General features: G+C 39.0%; 2 protein-coding genes and 2 pseudogenes across 5 annotated transcripts; all 4 read left to right on the top strand.

Annotated features, from left to right (window-relative positions):
• The first annotated feature begins 125 nt into the window (after positions 1-125).
• Positions 126-2,955, top strand: LOC149008776 (Tetratricopeptide repeat (TPR)-like superfamily protein). Its single transcript, XM_089161615.1, has one exon. The coding sequence runs from the start codon at positions 131-133 to the stop codon at positions 2,183-2,185; it is 2,055 nt and encodes a 684-aa protein (XP_089017741.1). The 5' UTR covers positions 126-130; the 3' UTR covers positions 2,186-2,955.
• Positions 2,195-3,736, top strand: LOC149008775 (pentatricopeptide repeat-containing protein At2g20540 pseudogene; annotated as a pseudogene).
• A 1,128-nt stretch (positions 3,737-4,864) lies between these two features.
• Positions 4,865-16,906, top strand: LOC149008774 (RNA-binding protein 1-like). Of its 3 annotated transcripts, none has more exons than XM_089161651.1 (7): positions 4,865-5,026; positions 5,138-5,260; positions 14,702-14,838; positions 14,927-15,293; positions 15,398-15,459; positions 15,612-15,693; positions 16,064-16,906. In XM_089161651.1, the coding sequence occupies exons 2-7, from the start codon at positions 5,200-5,202 to the stop codon at positions 16,168-16,170; spliced, it is 816 nt and encodes a 271-aa protein (XP_089017777.1). In that variant the 5' UTR covers positions 4,865-5,026; positions 5,138-5,199; the 3' UTR covers positions 16,171-16,906. The 3 variants fall into 3 exon arrangements, with proteins under 3 accessions (XP_089017777.1, XP_089017774.1, XP_089017775.1); XM_089161648.1 differs by having other exon boundaries at positions 4,866-5,026; positions 5,182-5,260; XM_089161649.1 differs by lacking the exon at positions 4,865-5,026 and having other exon boundaries at positions 5,050-5,260.
• A 3,159-nt stretch (positions 16,907-20,065) lies between these two features.
• Positions 20,066-21,593, top strand: LOC149008773 (uncharacterized; annotated as a pseudogene). The gene is made up of 2 exons (XR_016174676.1): positions 20,066-21,275; positions 21,370-21,593. The product of XR_016174676.1 is annotated as an uncharacterized LOC149008773 (transcript).
• Positions 21,594-22,074: the final 481 nt, after the last annotated feature.

Genomic DNA, 22,074 nt, shown 5'->3' with positions numbered 1-22,074 from the left:
ACTATAAATCCAGTTTTGCATACCCAAACAGTGATCCATCAAACATAAATGACACGTGTTGAAATTGACCTTTTGGCTTTTGCTAGGCTATAGCGCTAGTGTTTGGTATGTGATTTCCATCGTTCCATGAATGACAGAGCGGCAGAGATTTGTGAAGCTCCTACGGGACTGTGGTAAGTATGGATTACTCGATCAAGGAATGCAAATCCATGCGGCAATACAGAAGATGGGTTTTGATCTTGATCTAATTATGAACAATTTTCTCATAGATATGTATGGAAAATGTTGTAGGCCAGACATCGCTTCTGTAGTGTTTGATAAAATGCGTGAAAGAAATGTTGTCTCCTGGACTGCTCTCATGGGCGGGTATTTGGGTCAGGGCAATGCAAGGGCATCATTGTTACTCTTCTGTAAAATGAGTTCTTCAGGTGTTAGACCGAACGAGTACACTCTCTCGAGTAATCTAAAAGCTTGTGGTATTCTGGGTGTTCCTGAAAATGGGATGCAAATTCATGTAGTTTGTGTTAAAACAGGGCTTGAATTTTCTACAGTTGTTGGGAATTCCGTTATTGATATGTACTCCAGATGTGGAAGGATTGAGGAAGCAACCCAGATGTTCAATCTAATGCCTGTTAGAAATCTCATTACTTGGAATGCAATGATTACTGGGTACACTCACACAGGATACAATGGTAAGTCTCTGCTTCTGTTTAAGGAAATGCAAATACATGGAGAAACACCTGATGAGTTTACTTATTCTAGTGTTTTAAAATCATGTAGTGGCCTTGGGGCAATTAATGAAGGAGCCCAAATTCATGGTTCCTTGATCACAAGGGGGTTCCCAATTGGACTTCATAGGATTATGTCAAGTGTACTCATTGACTTCTATGTAAAATGCAGGTGCCTACATGAAGCAAGAAAACTCTTTGACCATATTGAGCCAAAAAATGCTGTCTTTTTGACTGCAATGATTATAGGTTATGCTCAAGATGGAGGTCTACAAGAGGCCATGGACTTGTTTAGACAATTCATGGAAACAGGAGCTGAAGTTGATGCATTCGTAATTTCTAGCATGATGAGTGCGTTTGCTGATTTTGCCCATGTAGAACAAGGGAAACAAGTACATTCATTCACTGTCAAAGTTCCATCTGGTTTAGATGTCTCAGTAGCCAATTCAATTGTTGATATGTATGTCAAGTGTGGATTGATGGAAGATGCAGAAAAGCGTTTCAATGAAATTCCTATAAAAAATGTGGTTTCCTGGACAGTTATGATCACTGGCTATGGGAAGCATGGTTCTGGCAAAGACGCAATCCGTCTCTTTGAAGAAATGCAGGGGGAGAATATCGAACCTGATGAAGTGACTTACTTGGCTGTGCTCTCTGCCTGTAGCCATGCTGGTCTAATAGAAGAAAGTAGCAAGTATTTTTCAAGACTCTGCAAAGACCATCAATGTGAACCTAAAGTAGAGCATTATGCTTGCATGGTTGACCTTCTTGGCCGGGCTGGACGTTTGGAAGAAGCTTACAATCTTATAAAGACCATGCCACTTGAACCAAGTGTCGGAATATGGCAGACGTTGCTAAGTGCCTGTAGGCTACACAGCAACTTGGAAATTGGAAGAGAAGTGGGAGAAGTCCTACTGAAGTTAGATTATGATAACCCAGTGAACCATATAATGATGTCTAACCTATACGTCGAGGTAGGTGAATGGAAGGAGTATGAAAAAGTGAGGAAGTTGATGAAGGTAAAGGGATTGCAGAAAGAAGCTGGGTGTAGTTGGATTGAGATCGACAAGGAGATGCACTACTTTTATGGCAGAGATGAAAGGCACCACCTTACTAACAGAATTCATAATGTATTGAAGGAGATGGAGAGAAGGATGAAAGAAGAGATTGGTTATGCATATGATGTGAGGTTTGCATTACATGATGTGGAAGAGGAGTCAAAAGAAGAGAGCTTGAGATTTCACAGTGAGAAGTTGGCAATTGGTTTAGGTTTGGTGTGTAATGGGTTGGAGAAAGAAGGTATTATTAGGGTCTTCAAGAACTTGAGGGTCTGTGGAGATTGTCATGAGTTCATTAAGGGTTTGTCAAAGTTATTGAAGAAGGTATTTCTAGTGAGAGATGCAACTAGGTTTCATAGATTTGAAGATGGGGTATGCTCTTGTGGTGACTATTGGTGAAATTTCAGAATGGGTGTATCCCTCACAAGATGGAAGCATTCAAATTGAAAATTTGTTGTATTGGGACAATTTAGGATGCATGCTTTAACTTATTGTTCTGCATATTTAGCTAATTGTTTGCGAGTTCATATTAAGTTTTTGGGGATGGGGAAGAGGGGGATTGCCAAAACTTCAGATATGACAGGTTCACGTTCCCCTTCTTAATTAAAGCTTGTGCAGGGTTCCTACTTCTTGATCTTGGTAAGCAGATTCATGGGCATGTCTTCAAAAGTGGATTAGCTTTGAATTCTGTGGATAGGAAACTCACTTATTGATATGTACATAAAGTGTGCTAGTATGTCTGATGCTCACATGTATTTAAGAGAATGATGGAGAGAGATCCAATTTCATGGAACAGTGTTAATTATTTCATGATATGCCAGACTAGGACAGATGAAAAGGGCAAGGTTGATCTTTGAATGCATGCCAGTTAAGACTATCGTCTCTTGGACAACATGTACCCCCGGATTGGCTGCTACACTGATGCATTGGATGTCTTCCGTCAGATGCAGTTTGAGGGCATTAACCCTGATGAGATCAACATTGTTTTCTATATTGCCAGCTTGTGCACAACTTGGACCTCTAGAGTTCGGGAAATGGATTCATGCTGATGCTGACAAAAATGGGCTTTTGCAGAATGCTATTATATGTAATGCTTTGATCAAAATGTGTGCTAAATATGGGACCATAGATGAAGCTTCCCATCTGTTTGTTGTGATGTCCTGCAGAGACGTCATATCTTGTAGTAAAATGATTTGTGGGCTTGCTAATCATGGAAAGGCATGTGAAGCAATTGAGCTACTTGCAGAAATGATAAGAGCTCAAGTAGCGCCAAATAGCATCACCTTCTAGGTCTTTTATCTTCTTGCATTCATGCTGGCTTCCTGGCTGAAGGATTGTGGCACTTTGATTCAATGAAAATGCACTATCAAATTGATCCAGGGGTTGAACATTATGGATGCATGGTGGCTCTTCTTGGTCGTTTTGGATGCCTTCATCAGGCCCTTGAATTCATCAAGAAGATGCCAATGGCACCAGATTCAACCATCTGGGGATCTTTGCTGAGTTCTTGTAGAACTCGTGGCAATCTTGAGATTCCTGTGACTGCAATGGATAACCTAATAGTACTTGCGCCGGATGATCCAGGGAACTACATCTTACTTTCGAACATTTATGCAGACTTGGGGAGGTGGGATGATGTTTCAAGGATCCACAAGCCTAGAAGAAATAGGAAAACAAAGAAACCCCCTGGCTGCACAGCTAGATATAAGTCAACAACGTAGTTGAAGAATTCGTAGCAGGGGATCTTACAAAGCCTTCGCATGAAATCAAGGGGATATTGACACTGTTGGCAATGCAGTAGAAGTGCAGCAACACAATAGCTGAAACACTGACAGATGACATGACAAATCTGTGAAGTTTTCAAATCGATAAATGAGATTAAAGTGAAAACTTGGAATGCTATTTCTACTTGTTTTACAACCAAGCTGGATTCCTCAATAAGGAACGAGGTGGGTGGGATAGAGCTCTGAAAAATTTCTCCCTACAAAAATGCAAAAAGTGTTGTATGCCATTACAAGCAAGTTGAAGAGAGTACAGTTATAAAGTCTTTCACAAGTAGAACTGGTGACGCTATGACTCGTCGAGTCATGAATAATTTTTAACTTCAAAATTTTTGTTTGGGTTCTCAACTTAACCCACATTTACTAGTTAAGGGCTAAGGGAAATTTTTTCAAAATAAGAAAAACAAAAAAATATGGTTTAACAGAAAATGCAAGCTAAGTGTATTATTAATTTATTATGCAATTTAGGTGACATTTTGAAGTATTTGTCAGTTTGAAATCTTTTTAGGGTATTTGTACCTTTCACCATATATCTTGGATATCTATGAGATTTTTTTTTTTAAATTCTACTATAAAAAAAAAGAAAATCAAATCAAGAAAGTAAAGATCTCACCCGTTTGTTTATTTTCATAAGATGATATTATAGTCCCTATTTAATTGAACTACAGATATATGACATCTATTCTTTTATTATTATTAAGCAAAAATCATATCCTTTTCATGTACTTACTACTTACTCGCTATTTATCCTTATTTCTTTTCAAAAGTTTCATTTTGAATCTCTCAGAAAAAATGACTTATATCTCTCCTCTTCCCTTGAAAATCTAAATTAATCAAATTGACCTCTATTTTTATCTCTTTGATTGATCACATAATTTTTCTCCCCTTTACCCTCTTTTGTTGAAGTTTCTTATGGGACAATGTGACAGAAGTAATGGGTAAATATGGTATGAAAAACAAAAGTATAATAATAATTTTATATCTTTTAATTTTATTTGAGGATATTTTAATTATTTAACAATGGAAGTTAATTGGATTTAATTGTGTTAGTTTCACTTGTAATTCTTATGTAATTTTGAGCACGTAAGTTAACTCAATACTAGTTTCTGCGCATAATAAGTGACACAAACGTAAATAACTTTAATTATTATTATTGTTGTTTATTTTCAATTTTTGGAGTTTTTTGGGTAGAAATAGAATTGTTAAAAGATTTTACGGATATATATTAAAAAAAAAAATTTCTGTTGAAATAGAATAAAGATTTTTTTTGGGTAGAAATACAGATAAAGAAAATCATATAAACAATAACTACGAATCTACGATGCTACAGAACTGATCCAGTGACATGGTAAGTTCAGTCGATCTATCAGAGAAGGTCGAAATTTTTTATCCGTTATATGTAGCTGAACAGTCAACGTAACCATCCAACCGTGGGAAAAGAAAGGAGGTGAAAACTACGGTACGAAAAGCAGAAAGAAATAGCTAGGGTTTAACAGCTTTGAATTCTATACCAAGCTTTTGTTTCTCTTTTTGGTTCGATTATTCGCTTTTAATGGTTACTGATTGACAGGGATTTCTCTGGCTTTTTCTCTCGTCTCTCCGTTTCTTGTGCAGTCTGTCGCTGCTGTAGCCATGGCGGATGCCTATTGGAATCGACAACCGACTATGCCTAAACGCCCTCGGCCTGACTACGGTAAGTTCATTTTCCTCAGACATGGATTTTAGGGCGTGTTCTAGGTTTCTTTGTGCGTTGATTTGCTGTAATTTCTCAATTGCTTTGTTTCAGATTTTTCTAGTGGATTATTTTTTGTGACTCAATGTGGATTGTTTATGCGTCTTTAGCTTCTGTTCCAAGAATATTTTATTATGGAAATTCCCAAACAAGCGAGCTTTTGTAAGATAGGAATTTGACCGTAGGGTTCAGAGTGCCACTGACTTGTGCAACACAAACTTGTCTTGAAGAGTTGTTTTGACCAGGTCTAGATTCTCGAGATCTTGGTGATACGGTACATTCCCAGTTTGATGTTTTGGGCAAATAGCCGTATTTGGCCTTGAAACTTTAGCAGTCTTGGTTGGCAACAAATGTCAATACTTACGTAACATCTGTCTACCCACATTCTTTTGAGTGCTATCTTATGAGATATAATGGGCAAATAAAACAACTAGATTATGCAGTAACGGATGACATATTGTAGTAATAATTATGGACTTAAAGTAAAATCTACGTGGTATGGTAATTCGTGAACAATGCACAACACACATCACAAGCACCCAAGCACATTGAATAATACATATATCATAGACGCCATGGTCTTCTATGACCCAATATATGGTATTTTGAGTCTGGCTATCTGCTGATATGAACTATGACAAGTTGCATCAAGTCTACTCATTGTTTGATGAAACCAATGTGCATTGTATTTCATTTGCATGATGTATGAATGTCATGTCAGAGTGTTCAAGAAGAAACAAGAGTAGTTTCTTCTCAAGCAGATTGAGGTTTTAGGCATTTGGTTGATATTACCTTTGAGTTAACCAAAACTGTAATAAGACCCATATATAAACCTGGATCCATGCATATGTTTTGGTCCAAGGTAAGTGCACCCACAACAATTCTGATACTTTCTAGAGAAACTTGCTGAGGTAACCTTAATTGAATGAGGTCAGATAACCAAGATCTTGATCAAAACCAAGTATTTTCCAATACGAGTGAGAGCTTCTTGCAATTTCATTTATGGGTCTATGGAATGAAAAACAAACAAGTCTAGAAAGAGAGGTCGCTGGGATGTTTGTGGCTGCGAAGCTCCAAGAGTAATATGCTGTTTATGAACCTTCCAAGTCCAAGACAAAGTGAAGGCCCAAGAGAACCCCTAGGCTTACTGCCCAGCTGCTTATCTATAGTTTTAGTTCTGTTTTTTTTTAGTGTACTCGGTAGAACAGTGGCAGAATTGTATTATTGTCCACTTGAGGGTCATATCAGGCATGTGTGTCTTCCTTTTTTTGAACTTGTGGTTTTGTATTATTTTAAGTCAGACCTTGTAAAAGATCTTACGATAAAGACCTCATGGTATTATGAGTCAGTTAGAACAAGGCTGGGAATTCAAATCAGATTAGGAGTTCCAACACATCATTTGTAAAAATAGACCCCTCTACTCAATTGGGAAAGATCAGACTGAATATTGAATAAGAAAGCTTCTCTTTGAGGAATTCCTTGTGATTGTTAGTACGTTCAAGTTCTGTCAATAGATGGTTGGAGATCCAAGGCTGAAAAGGGTTCTGAGGTGAAGTCAAGCCTAGGCACTTGCAAGTGGTTGAAGATTAGATTTCAATCTTCATCATCCATCGGAGCATTCGATCGTTAAGGCTCCATTCAGGTATAACCCTTTTTTAGAATTTTCTTGAATTTTTCAGAGTTCCCAAGACCCCCAAAATCAAGATTAGATTTATGCCAATCTAGCTATTAGATCTCCAACATTTTAGGTACATCATTCTCCTATCCCTAGTGACCTTGGATCCTAGTTTGCCCCCATTCTGACTATTAAATTTCAAGATATAGATATTTTCTTGAATTTTGGTAACTCCCTGATAAACCCAAAATAAACCCTTGTTTCTTCCAATTTAGTTGGGCAAACCCAACTAAACTTGCAGAATCACTATATCATTCCCTACGTGCCCTCCAAGTTTCTAACCCATTCCAATAACTTTTCATCCCATATTTCAAGTACCTGTCTCGTCCATGATCCATCCATACACCCATTACTATAAATCTCTCCAACACCAACTGATGTGAACTCTTTCCAAGGGCTGCATAGGGCCGAGGGTTACTTTCCCCAAACCCTACGGCCTAGGGGTGTCAACGGTGTGGTTTGGGGCGGTTTCGGGCTGGGCTTAACGGTTTCGAGCTGAAAAACACTTAGCCCAAACATGACCCATTAGAAAACTAACGGTTTCGAGCCAGTTTGGTGTGGTTTGGGCTAACGGTTTAGACTCGAGTTGACTAACGATTTATGGTGTGCAAGAAAAAAAACAAGAAGAAACAATTGAGCATCTTACAACAAAAGCCAAAATTCCATGCAAAACAAAATTGCTATTGGTCAATTTTCATCAAAAATTAAAAGTCATTCCACGTTGTAGAAAACCCACCCACTTATAGAAATCAGTAACCTAGATAATAAGTAGTAACATAGAGACTGCAAGCTCATTCCTCAGGCTCCACTGAATGGTCCTCCAGAAACAAATCCTCAAACCAAAAAGCCTTTTGAATTCTATTTTGTGCTCTGATTGATTGTCTTAAAATTAGGTAAGTGTTCTGTGAGAATGTAGATCTTTTTCTTCTTCTACGAAATCCATTTTGTCTTTGGGTTGATAATTAGCTTGATATGCAAAATAAATACATCTAGATTGGATAAGTATTTACTCAATTTAAATGAACTTAATACATTCATACTTAAGCCTTCTACTTGTCCCTTAAAAGTAGTAGAATGACTATTTAATCATTGAATTCATGCTTAATTTTTCTATTGTATATACTAACTACCTAGTGGTGATATTATAGTTCAAATACTATGTAAAACTACAAAACGGGTTATAATGGGTTGCGATTCGATTTTGGGTTGGTGCGGGCTTGGCCACCCTCAGCCCAAACACATCCCATTAAGGTTCGGTTTGGGCCGATTCGGGCTATAACAGGCTGGTGCGGTTTGGGTTACAAATTGACACCCCTACTACGGCCCCTAATTGAACCAAGGGTATTTTGGTCATTTTGTTAATTTTCGTGGAGTTCAAGGTCAAAGTGTCACTTGGTCCAGCTTGTTGTTAGGATCGTAGATCTACTCTTATTTGACTCATTATTTTGTGATTTATTGACTTGTTAGGGTATGATTCCTTGGCTGCGTGGGAAACCCCTAGTTCCAGTCTACTTCTTGTTAGGATTCCACATCTACTCTTAGATTCCAAATTGTTTCCTTCTAGAGTAAGATATGATAGAATCCTTGTTTGAATTAGAGTCTTCAATCAAGTCGGAGTCATACTTAGAATTAGAGTGTCGGTTTGAAACCAAGTTGGTTTCTAAATTGAGTCCTAGTATGTTTTGTTTGTGAAGTTATAAATAAAGCCTCCAACCTCTGTCTTTGCAAGTTGAAATTGATTAATAAAATTGAGATTGAGAGTTTGGAGGCAAGAGAGTTATGGGTTTCTTTTGGGAGGCCTGCGGCAGCCATTAGACTCTTAGTGTGTGTTTTCAGCAAGTTTTCTTCTAGTACAGCAGCAGTCCAATGCCAGCAGCAGCCTTCCATCTCCATTCTCCAAGTAAGTTAACATTACCCCTGGCCCCTCCCCTCTTCCCTACAGCAGCAACCACCCCACTCCTAAACTCTTAGATCCCAACCCAATCCACCACCCCTTTCCTTTCTAGTTGGATCACACCCTTCCTTAGACTCTAGTCCTACTTCTAGTTTCTCCATTAAACCATCCTCCATTAGGCTTTAGAATTTCCTGCATTTCATCTTCAACCTTTAGAAACCTTAGATCCTAGTGTTACTAAAAATCCTAGAGCTCCGAACACCCTTATCCGAACTTCAAACCCTTTTAGGATTATCATACCCTGCACCTACTCTACTTCCCCTTCCAAATCTAACCCTAATTGGCTCACTCGAAGTAAGTAACTTCAAACTAAACCCAACCCCATTAGGATTAAACCTGAAATTATAACACAATAACAACAGCTCCATTCCTAGCCTAGCCGAAACGCTAAGACCCTATTTTCTAAACTCTAACTTTTAACAGCAGCGGCCAAACCCTAATACCCTTCAACTTAGTCCTAAAAACCCAAAAACTTAACCCTAATCTTAAATTCCGGATCTGAAACTTCAGTTACAGCAAGGTGTCAAGCTTTAAGGTCTACAATTCCCTAACCCTAAGCCTGGCCGGACCCTTTTAGGCCTTTACCTAATCCTTGGGAGCTCTTAAACCATCCAGACACCAACCAACAAAGGCATTCACAGCCTTAGAAGACTGCTGGTTCCCAAGAGAGAGTATCCTGGACGGAGCTTAATTCTAGGGCATAAGTCCAACATCTAAACCCTAGAATTTGGTTCTCATCACCAACTTCCTGTAATCATGGTGACTACTTCAAAGTCCAATAGTCCAAACCCAACCAGGAAATCCATTTAGAACCATCCCATATGCCATACCCAAAATTAAGATTTGGGCCTGGAAAACCAGTCCAGCATTAGAGGTCTTGGAAGACTAAGCCTTATTCAACTAAAGCTGCATCATAAGGTTATGTGGTGATTTGTTTTTCTTGGGGCCAACCTTAATTGAGAAGTTGTCTATGCCAATTTATTTATTTGAGCAAATTCCCCGGCCCCCCAAAATGAAGGCCTTAAAGCTGCATCCCATTTTAAGGTTATGTGGTGATCCCTTGAATAAACACACTAGTCCATCTGCTATTAACCGTGGGGCCAAACTTTTGTAATTCCAAAAATGACCTTACTAAAATCTGAAAAAAAATTTTTAAAAAAAATAAAAAAATGAAGTGAAACGGTTGAACTCCCAATCGTCCATAAAGTTAGTCTTTTTTTTTTTTGGTAAATGAGAATAGATTTCTTGAATAATAAGTCAAGGGTATAATAGTCTTTGCAAAATATGATTAACCAGTAATAACCCCTAGAATAGGACCTAGGTGTTCTTAAACATGAAGGGAAGTGGGCCTCTCATTTTGGGGTGCGTGCTCTTTTATTTTTATTTATTTTTGGTGATATGGAGGTGGACTCTTACAGATGAAGAAGTGGTCTACAGGTGTATCAGAATGGTCTGAAACTTGAAGGGAATGTAGATAATAAATTAGGAGAATGGTCATCTGAGTTTGGTGAGGTTATGATGGATAAATTGGCCTATAAGTGAGTTGTTGATTTTAAGGTTTGAGGGAGTGCAAGAGTTCAAGAAATAAGGCTATCTCAATATTGGCTAGATAAATAGGCCTCAAACTTGGATGAATCTAAGGTTATATGGGGGCAGGCTGTGGGTTAATTCTTGGACAAAACTGATGGCTAACTTCAGAGTTATGTGATAACTTGAATCTGGAGGGAAGAGAGTTTGGCTAGGGTTTCTTGTCTTCGATCAAATGAAAACAAAGGGGGGGGGTGAGGAGATGAGCTGTACTGGGATAACCATACTGTGAATCAGTGGATGAAGTGCGAATGGAGATGGCTGGCTGGATTTACAACCAAAAACCAAATTGTTGGGCTTTAAAGACAAAGATTCTTGGGTCTTAACTACCTAGGGTTCAAAACACCTAGGATCCCAGGCAGAATTTCAAGTATCACTCAACAGGAAAGTCTTGAACTTTGAGCTCCAGACCCACCTTGAGAAGGGAACAAAAAACTCGAGCTAATGCTGAATAAAAGTTTTTGAACTCTAAATGGGGAAATAAAATGCAAGGAAAAGATGATTTTGCCCTTATAACTTGAGGGTGACGGTATTTACTTAATTAGACCAATTAAACCGATTAATAAAATATTTTCGTGCAGGCATCACCCGACCATGACTGGTAATTGGTTATTTGTATTGATTTGGTCTTTTGTACTAATTTGTTCTTTGAATGGATGGTTGAGTAGAAAGATGGTGTTACTATGATTGTAAAGTATAAATTCTCTTTCTAGATTAAACTATCCATTTGCATGGGTAACATTGGGGAGCATGATGTAACCTGGCCCCAGACGGCCCAAGAAGAGCCAAAAAGAAGCCCAATCTCACTCGAAAATAGAAGCCAGTCCAGGAGGGGCCAAACCAGCCAGGGGCATTTTGGTCATTTACAACCCCTTTTTAGGGCTCAATATGGGTCTTGATTGAATATGCTCGATCCAAGGGTCATGGATCTACTTTTGTTTTTCTATTTGGGATAGCCAATTTTGAGTTATGAAGCATCCAATTCCTTAGAAGTTAGTTGGGATAAGATAAAATTCTTTATCCAAAGGGGTTTATCTTTTAGAGGTTGTTTTATTTGGAAGTTGTTTAGTTAAGTGTCTTAACAAGATTCAAATCTAAGGGTTGAGATCTTGTAGTATTTTGATTATGTTTTGAGTGTTTTGGTGAAGAGTTGTGAACCTTATCTGTTAGGGATCCCCAACCCTAGTCAAAGTCTTTTACTTTAGGCTATAAATAGTCTCTTCTTGCATTATAATTTTCTGTTTTGATTTATGAATAAAATTATGATTTGAAGAATAGACTTGAGAGAAGTCATGGGATCCCCAGGGGTGACATGCGACTGGGTTTGAGATAGTGTTTTTGCAAATTTTCATTCTCTTCTTCTTCAAGCATTCCAGTAGTAGTCCAGCAATTCCTTTCAATCTACAAGTAGACCTGTAAACGGATCGGATTCAGCTCGGATACACCAGTATCCGAATTCGAATATGATTAGCAAATCCGATTAGCAAATCCGATATCCGAATTCGAATCCGATTAGCAAACCCGCTATCCGAATTCAAATTTGAATCCGAATCCGGCAAAAATTTAGAGAAGGCATCCTAATTCGAATCCAAAACTTTATCGGATATCCGATAATAATCCGATCCAATAAACTATCCGATTATTGATTGATAATTGTCACTTTTTTTATATTTTTTATTATAAATTTATAATTTTCGATTAGCAAATACCGGTTTCCGAATCCGATTACTGGTATCCGAATCCGATTATCATCCATTTGAAAAGAAAAAATGTTGAATACTTTATTCTATCTGGATAAATTTTTATCCCAATATTATCCAATCCGATAAGCAATTATCTGAATTCGAATCCGGTTGCTTAGCGGACGGATACGGATATTTTCTGGTAAGAAAAATTCCAGATATGGATACCCTTAAACGAATGTGAATTCGGAGGCGGATTTTGGCTATCCATTTACAGGTCTATCTACAAGTAAGTCCAGAAGCTCCCCACCCTTTCCCCCACCTCTATGGCTTCCTTAATCATTCCTTTTAGGCCTTACAACCATCACAACCCTTTCCCCCACCTCTATGGCTTCCTTATTCATTCCTTTTAGGCCTTACAACCATTGCAACCCTCTCCCCCACCTCTATGGCTTCCTTATTCATTCCTTTTAGTTCTTACAACAATCGCAACCCTTTCCCCCACTAACTTTAGCACCCACAGGCCTCCCTCCCTCTCCCTCCTCCCTACAGCTACCCTAGAAACCCACCCCCTGCAACTTCCTATTTCCCAGACCCTTAGGCCTCCCTTTTCACTCCAATTAGGACACCCACCCTTTGGAACGTAAACCTTCTAATTAATTTCAGAATTTAGCCTTGTTCCTAAGTTTCTAAATTCTGCACTGGTCTTCTTCTTTAAGAAATTCTGCAGAATTTTAACTTCCATAAACCCTAAGTTCTGAAATTTATGTCAGAGCCACCTCCTACAGCAGAGTTTGAGAACCTCAAGAGTACCCTAAAACCCTATACATCCCTCCCCTTTTACTGGAAATCCTGGCAGCCCTAGGAATCTAGTAAACTTACCAAATTACCCCTAACCCTAGATTCATCAGAGCATTTATGGTATTGTATATGTGTGCTAGTTTTTCTGCACGTTGACCCTCTAAAATGTGTGCTCATTTTATTCTTCTTTTGATATATGGATTTTTGTCAGCATTCTGAAGAGTTATTTATCAACTTTCAAGTGATTGCTCTATTTGAATTGCCTCACTTCTATGCCCTTTCTTAGCTTACCTGTTCTTTTACAGCCTTCAACACTCCTTATTGGTGCACTCTTTTGTCTTTATTTCTCATGCCTGAACATCTCAGTCAACCATCTATTTGTCATGTATCGATGCAAATCCCTAGTTTCCATTAATTATTTTCTAATTCCATGTTGCTATATTTATGGGGTGCCCAGGTGAAAGGACATCTCTCAGTCAAGGATATTTTGTTCTTTTTCTTTTCTACTTTCACCCCTTTTTTTTGTTTTTTTCGGGGTGGGGGGAATGCATTTGGCATCACCTGAAAAGCTGACCTTAAGTAATGCGTCATCTAGTAAATATGCCCCTTACTAGACTAGCAAACAAAACAATACATAACCCATAAAACAACAATATTTAACAGTATATATCTGTTTAACTGGACGTCTAAACACCCATAGAAAGATCTGTAATCTTTCCTTGATTTTCTGCATGAATATGATTAAATCAGAGGACTAATTTTAGAAGGTTTATAAATTATATCAGGCTTTGCTTTGTTGGAGAACTGTTTCTTTATCCATCAGTCATATGAGTTTGAAACGGCAGTTTCTTTTCTCTTGAACTCCCAATTTTAGGGACTGGGCTCTTTTGATGGTTGCATAATATGATAAAGCTTGCTTTATGTTATTGACAATTCATGAAATGTACAAATCCCAAGTTGTCCTCTTAAGAATTATACTTTTGCTTCATCTATAAGTCCCTACCAATTCCCATTGTGGAGCTGCTGGGATGCTGGATTCCACCTTTCGTGGTCTCTTGCATAGGGATTTGTGATCACTACCATAAAATCTACAAAAAACATGTGAAGGTAGCAGTTGATTCCAAAGAGATCAAGTGAGGATTGGAAATTTTCTTAAGCAAATCAGATGGGTTATTTAGCATTTAACCGATAATGCTTCCTTGTGTATATCTCTCTGCTTAAATGCATCTTGTTATGTTTCAGTTTTTTATTCTCTTTGCACATGTCCTGATTTGAAGAGTTGATAAGATTTAAGGATGTCATATATAAAAACTGTGGACTCATTTATTCACTTCTTTTTTTTTTTTTTCTTTTTTTTTTTTTTTTTGGTGGGTGGGGGGGGGGGTTTGGTTGTCCTGCCATGAACTGTCCCAGCTTCCAAGCCCAGATTTGAAATGAGTGGCGGACTTTTGGTCTCCCAGGTTTTTTTTTCCTTTCCCTCTCTCGTTTCTTGTGATGTTTCCTGTCATGGAACTCCTAGAAATTTAAGATCTTGGTTTTCTGATGAAGTCTTGAAGGGAGGAACAGAGATGCTACAGTTGCTATAACTTATCTTACATCTGATATTTTAGTTTGTCTTCTTTGTCATAATATGTTCGGTGCTCAATATACAATTATATTTTAGTTGAAATGAAGTTCATCCCCAATATCTCCTACATCTGCAGATCTCCAAGCCTCCATGCCGCCTTTGGGTCAGGAGATGCTTAATTATTTACCACGTGATGATGAGCGTGGTGGGCCTCGTGTTGTAAAAGACACAAAAACCATCGGGTCAGCGTATGACCGCTATCTCCAGAGCGCGGTATCCTGTCCAAACTTATCTGATACTTGCGTTGTTTAGGGTACAGTCTGTTTATGTGCTAAAATGTTCATTGCAAATGCTTTTGCAGCAACCTTCTTCATTTGGTTCTGGAGAAGCCAGTAACTTCAGTGGTGGAGCTGGGTTAGAAAGGAGTTATGGGACTGGTGGAGGAATGTCTCGTCTTCCCATTGGGGAGCCTGGTGGTATGGTACGTGGTCCAGATCTAACAGCTAATGGTCGAGGTGTGGGCTTAGGGGGTCAGTACCCAATGGAAAGAATGGATCGCTTGGAGCGAATGGATCGCATGGACCGAATGGATCGGGTGGACCGAATGGATCGGGTGGACCCAATGGCTAGACAAAGCCGTGAAATGCCATCCCCTCTTCCTCCAGATGCTTCTAACACTTTGTTTGTGGAGGGACTTCCCCCTGATAGCACACGCAGGGAAGTGGCTCGTATCCTTCACCAATGAATTTAGTATAAAAGTTTCTTCTTAGGCTTTTGATTTTTAAAGTTTGGATGGGTTTTTGGCTGTAATTGTCCTTCACCACATCTCTAGATATATTCCGTCCATTCTTGGGTTACAAAGAAGTAAGACTTGTGAACAAAGAGCCTAAGCATGTAAGTGGGTCACTAAATATTACCTTTCATTTTCACAGTTGGATCTTGGCAGGTGTTGCCTTGTTGGCAAGTTGTTATCGTTTGTTTTTATTCTGTTGGCTTCTAAAACTGAGTTTCTTCTTTTTACTAAACCCTTTGTTTATACCATGCAGCATGGTGGGGACCCTCTTATACTCTGTTTTGTGGATTTTGCAAATCCAGCTTGTGCTGCCACTTGTTTGAATGCCTTGCAAGGTATTTTTCTATACATAATCTTATGCCGCAGTTTGATTTGCCCTCTATGGTTGTTGCATATGGTAAAAAGATCATTTCCACTGTAGTTCCATTCCTAACAGTCCAATCTCAGTTGCTTATGCTGTTGGGATGAATATTGTGCATTGGGGTGGTGGTAAGGGTTTGGAGGGAGCTTGTTCTTGCTTAGACGTGAACGTTTCACCTTTCTAAGACCCCAGCATGGTGGATTTGCATCTATTTGTTCTTCTCATTCTCACTCCTTGGGGCTGGGGAGGAAGAGAAAAAATGGGTCGGGGAATACATGTTGAGTTATGTTTTCTGTTAGGGAGCTTCAACAGATGCTGACTGTGCCCCTGAGCATCTTGTGCAGGTTATAAGATGGATGATCATGACCCAGACTCTCCATTCTTGCGGATGCAATTTGCTCGATATCCTGGTCCAAGATCTGGCCCCGGACATCGTGGTGGTAAGCGTTAAGTCAAGCCTGAGGCATACATTCACTGGTGTGAACTTCCCAATGGAATAGAGGGTGCATACCCTTGCCTTCTATTGGTATTTTCAGATTGCTTTTCATAGTGAATTGTACTAGATATAACTGCATCGAGATTGCTAAGGTCAATCACACAATGTGTTTGATATCTTTAATTTGAAGTGTGGGGTCAGCTATAGGACAGGTTATGATTTTGAGCTACAGGACTGTCAAATTTGATTGGTAACATGGCTCCAGAAGCTAGAACTGGAAAGTTCAGTTGTGCGTTTGACTATGTCATATTAGCATCTTAGTCATGGTTTATTTATGACCATGATGATTTTTACCACTGCGGGTTCAAATGTTGCTCAAACAGGTAGTCTTGATTACGTTCATGTCTTCTGTATTCCTTTTGATATCTGTAGAATAGTCTGGTTGCATTCTCAAGACCAAGGCGTCTGCTGCTTGATGAATGTCCAGTTTCCATGGGATATGGCCTTTGTTCTATTCAACAAATGCTGGTTATTTGGTTCTGCTTCCTCTTTTAACATAAGTCCAGAGCTCTTCAAAATTCTCTTGACCCATCTCTCCCCATGAGAAATTACTAAAACATTTGACTGTTCATTCAGTCCAATTTGAAGGATTAGTCATTCAAATAATAGATGGTAAATGGGTATGTTTGAAAATGGATGAGTTGCTAGTGGTAGAGTATTATTCCTGCCGGGCCCAAACCTAATTGAACCGATCTAAATTCATCTGGTTTTGGGTTTAAGTTTTAGTTTCAATTGGTCTTTGAAAACCCCAACCAAATTTGAACCGTTAATAGTAAGCTCAATTTTCTTGGCCGGTTCTGCCTGGTCTGATCGTTTTAAGCCGTCTTTAGCTGGAGCCTGTATGAGCTCTCATGAATCTCGCTGTCGTTTGTAGGATAGGAAAGTTGTGGTGAAATCCAACTCCGAGAGGACAGTGTCATAAAATAAGTCTCCAGCAAATGACTCCTTCCATTGTGAGGTGTCTGATTCAACTAATTAATGACTCTCGAAAAACATGCCGTGGAGGTATTTGTTTTCTTCTGGCAAAAGATCAAACACTGGAACCGACCTTTCAGTGTCAATGGCCAAATTTTACTCCAAAATTCCCTGGTATGTATATGGTATACTTTACGAAAATAGATCAATATAGCAGTTTTGGACAATATGGGCTGCCCAGACTGTTCGTTTCTGAATTAGAAATTCCGATCCTTGGGAGTTGTTTTAAGTCGATAACTTCAGAAAGAAGTTAAACCTCCTTTAAGGAATTCCCAGCTGCACTACAATTTTCAAATTTAATATTTCATCACAGAATGGTGATCATCGGGGAACGGTGCTTCTGGGGTGTTGTTCATTCATTATCAACAACAGAATGCTAAAGAGAATAAGAAACAGCCAACCCTTTATAATCATGAGAGTATCTCCGCTTCATTTATAAAAATTCTTGTGTAAATTATATACTTGATAGGTTGTGGTTTTCACTGTTTTCTACGTTGTTTTAGTAAGGTTCATTTCCTGAAATTTACCACGTAGTTGAGTCCAACTTTGGGTATTGTGCATTAAATATGCAGCGTGCAGCATTAGATACGGTGTAGGTCGAAAAGGGAATCCAGATTTTGATTTGGACTCATCAAGGTCGAAATCTTGACCATCGTTTCAATGTCCGCCTTAAAAAAGCGGTGTTGTGCATTGATTGAGACTTTGCTTGGATCCTGCGCATTAACGTCAAGCTGAGCTTTCGGACCGTCAGATCTGAAATCTCAATTTGACGGTCATGCACATTACCCAAACAATTTTGCAATGAATTTGGCACCCAAAAGAAAGAAATGAGAGAAAAAACTTGCCTTTTCAGTGGAGTAACTATAGAGAGTCCTTATAACCCAAAAGAAAAAAAAGAAGGAAAGGAAAAGAAAAAAAAACTATTGAGAGTCCTATTCCATGGTGCTAAGCAAGTTCAATCATTGGTCAAGAAACGGTAGGTAGAAGCAATCTATAGAAATCACTACTGACCTTTACAAAAAGATTTGAGAGCCGTGGCTTGTCTGGAAGTTTCTATTCCTTCATTTTCCTTCCGTTCAATCTACACAACCCCCTAACCTGCCCTAATATGAGAAATGAGAAAGCTAAGCTAGGTTTAGAATCAAAAGTAGTTCTTAGCTTAACTAGTAAGCTGGTTGTCCCATGCATCTCTCGTCTTAATTATCAACCTTTTTCGTTTCTGAGAAAAGTGTTTTTGGGCTAACACCTTTCCAGCATCTATAATATGCTTTAAGCATGTGCCATGATAAATGATATTTTACTTTTATTAAAAATATTGTGACTGATTTGCTTCTCACCTAACATGTCTTTCTCCTCTGAACTCATCTCTATGTCCACTTGACAAAATAAGAAAGAAAGAAAAAAGGAAAAAAAAATCTCTATTGTCCACATATTGCACACTATCCTCAGCCCTGATTTGAATCTCATTTCAAGACTTAAACCCATCATACGAGCAGATTGATCTGAACCATGGGTTTACAACAGTAATCTTTTGTCCTCCATTGAAATGTGAAACTTGATTCCCCTTGTCTTGTCGGTGAGTTGTATAAGAAGTACTATAATCAGAAAAGAAGAATAAAGAATAGTTTACTATTGGAAAGATAGAAAAGTTAGTCCACTTGCTAGGGTTTCATTAATCTTTGAAGACTAACATGGCTTGCCAAATGTTAGACGTCATGCACTTGAGCTGTCTACACTTGCTCCAGCTAGAATTTGTTGAAATTTCTACCTTTTGGGAGGAAAAAAAGACAAGATTGATTTCATATACACCTACCCTAGATATGGAAGACACATTTATGGACCACAGATTTCAATTCTAAACCACAGAAAATTGAGGATTAGGTGATGTTCAGTAACTACTATATTGAATTGACCCAGAGCCATCCAAATTTGATCGGGTGTAGTGAACTACTGATCACAGAATGGTATTACAACTCCCAATTAGGTCTCACAAAGGCTAGAGAGAGCTGCCCAGTACTGAAGTGATTGTGCTCTTCTAGATAGTGATTCGAAAGATAGAGACTGACATACGCAAATTAAGGAAATGGACCACTTCGTTTCTTTCTTTCTCACTGTCACTTTCAGTCTTGGTCTAAAAAATTGAAAACCTAAGCAATCTGGAAACGAATGAAAAATACTAATGCATATAACTGTTTACGTGGTTGGTGTCGTGATCAAATTAGTTGAGTGAGAGTAGAAAGACAGTAAATATAGGAATGGTGGGTCTTTCTGATCTTTTCTCCACACACACTCTGTTCAGTCTGGATCATTTCTTGTACACAAACAGACAGACACCGAGTTGTCACCTCATTTGTTTAAACAGTTTCATGCAGATCAAAATTGTATATGATCGATTCAACTTTTACAGATACTTTAGTAGTGTCTTTTCCACTTTGAAGATGATATAATTAACTGGGCTGGAGAGAGGAAGCCGCCCCGAAGGGGTTTGAAAAGTTTGGCAGTAATGAAGACACGTTTTCAAAACATGTACATTGCAAGAACGGAGAACCTACAAGTCTTTCGCTTTGAATTATTGGCACTACAAAAGCTGTGCAATGGTGATATTTTATTTCTCTTGCTTAGCTTGCAGGCGGCTCATCTTGCTAGATGACAAATTGGATAAGGTTCAGTGTGAAGTCAATTTTGCTAACCCTTTGAACACGAATCTCCCTCTGTAACTGTAGTACTACTACTTTTTACTTTGTTTTTCGTTCTTGGTGTGGTACTCTTCTCTTTTTTCCTTTTTTTTTACTAAGGTAAGTTGGTGGTCTTGAGTAGATTGGGAAGCTATAAAAAGGGGTGGGGGGATTCCTTGAGAACATATCCAATCCAATCCTCTACTTAGCAGTGTAAGATGGGAAGGGGAGGAAGCAACTGGGGCACAATGGCTTCCCTCATCACCACTCTTCTAGTGGTGGTCTTGTCTACTCTTAGCTTGCCTCTGGAGACCACTGCAGACACCTACCATTACACGTCTCCTCCACCACCCAAGAAATCCCCCCCTACTCTACCTCCTTACCACTACCACTCTCCACCACCACCAGTGAAGTCTCCTCCACCCCCAACTCCAGTTTACAAATACAAATCACCACCACCACCAACACCAACACCAGTGTACAAGTATAAGTCTCCACCACCACCACCCAAGGAGCACTACAAGTACAAGTCTCCACCTCCACCACCAAAGGAGCATTACAAGTACAAGTCTCCTCCTCCACCACCAAAGGAGCACTACAAGTATAAGTCTCCACCACCACCAACCCCTGTGTACAAATATAAGTCTCCACCTCCACCACCAAAGGAGCATTACAAATACAAGTCTCCACCACCCCCACCAACCCCAGTGTACAAGTACAAGTCTCCACCTCCACCACCAAAGGAACACTACAAGTACAAGTCTCCACCGCCACCAACCCCTGTGTATAAGTACAAGTCTCCACCTCCACCACCAAAGGAGCATTACAAATACAAGTCTCCACCACCACCACCAACCCCAGTGTACAAGTACAAGTCTCCTCCACCACCAAAGGAGCATTACAAATACAAGTCTCCACCACCACCACCAACCCCAGTGTACAAGTACAAGTCTCCTCCTCCACCACCAAAGGAGCACTACAAGTACAAATCTCCACCACCACCACCAACCCCAATGTACAAGTACAAGTCTCCCCTCCACCACCAAAGGAGCACTACAAGTACAAATCTCCACCACCACCAACCCCTGTGTATAAATACAAGTCTCCACCACCACCACCAACCCCAGTGTACAAGTACAAATCTCCACCTCCACCACCAAAGGAGCACTACAAGTACAAGTCTCCTCCTCCACCACCAAAGGAGCACTACAAGTACAAGTCTCCGCCTCCACCACCAACCCCGGTCTACAAGTACAAATCTCCACCTCCTCCACCAAAGGAGCATTACAAGTACAAGTCCCCACCACCTCCTACTCCAGTCTACAAGTACAAGTCACCACCACCACCAGTCTACCATTACACTTCACCTCCTCCTCCTCACCATTACTAAGAAAGGCATAATACGCAATGGTAAGATTGCCACAATATTCCTTTTCATATATAAGAATATCTTAAACATAGCATAACTTATGAACATTTTCCAATTCATTTGTTCCCCATGCAGGAAAGAGGTTTAATTATAGGATGCCGAAATAAAAGGAGGGTTCCTAGTCTTCATCATAAGGGAAGGAAAGCAACTATACCTCCTCGTGTGATCTTGTTTTTGAGATAGGCTAGTGAATAATCATGAAAAGGGTTCATGTTGGAGAAGGAAGAAAAAGAAAATATGTAGTCATTTTCATGTAATAGTGTAATATCATGCAATGATAAACAGCGTGGTTGATGGAATCTTGTAATGTAGCATTTTCGTGATAATGAAAAGAAGCTTTTCTATGATTGAATAAGAATCAGGAAAGCATGCATGTTTATAAATGGGATTGTCTATATTCATAATCGTGCTTCAATGCTACATAATATTCAAAGTCGAATCTCAACCACTCGTTTTGCTTTGTAAAAAAAGCAAAGCAAAGCAAAATGGGTGATCGAGATTTGACATGTTTTTCTGTTTAGCTTTTTCTTACATTCCATTTTGGCAACTGAGAGGTGTATATTACTAAAATTAAAATAAGATGAAGTACCTTTTTACGTGATTTTATTATTAAAATAATTAATGCGAAATCTTCCATAAACAATACTAAAGTCTGTCCATTATCCGCTGTTGAACAAATTTTCAACAAAGAAACTGTGATTTTACTACCAAAATCAATGCTAAGACTCCATTTCAATCCATTCTTTATCAAATTTTCTTCATTGGATCGAAATGGATTGA

This window comes from Hakea prostrata, chromosome 7 (assembly GCF_041222555.1).
Source record: "Hakea prostrata isolate BN-2017 chromosome 7, UWA_Hpros_2, whole genome shotgun sequence".
NCBI classification, from domain to species: domain Eukaryota; kingdom Viridiplantae; phylum Streptophyta; class Magnoliopsida; order Proteales; family Proteaceae; genus Hakea; species Hakea prostrata.
Note: the sequence above shows the minus strand (reverse complement) of the source record. Positions and strands in the feature narration are given on the sequence as shown.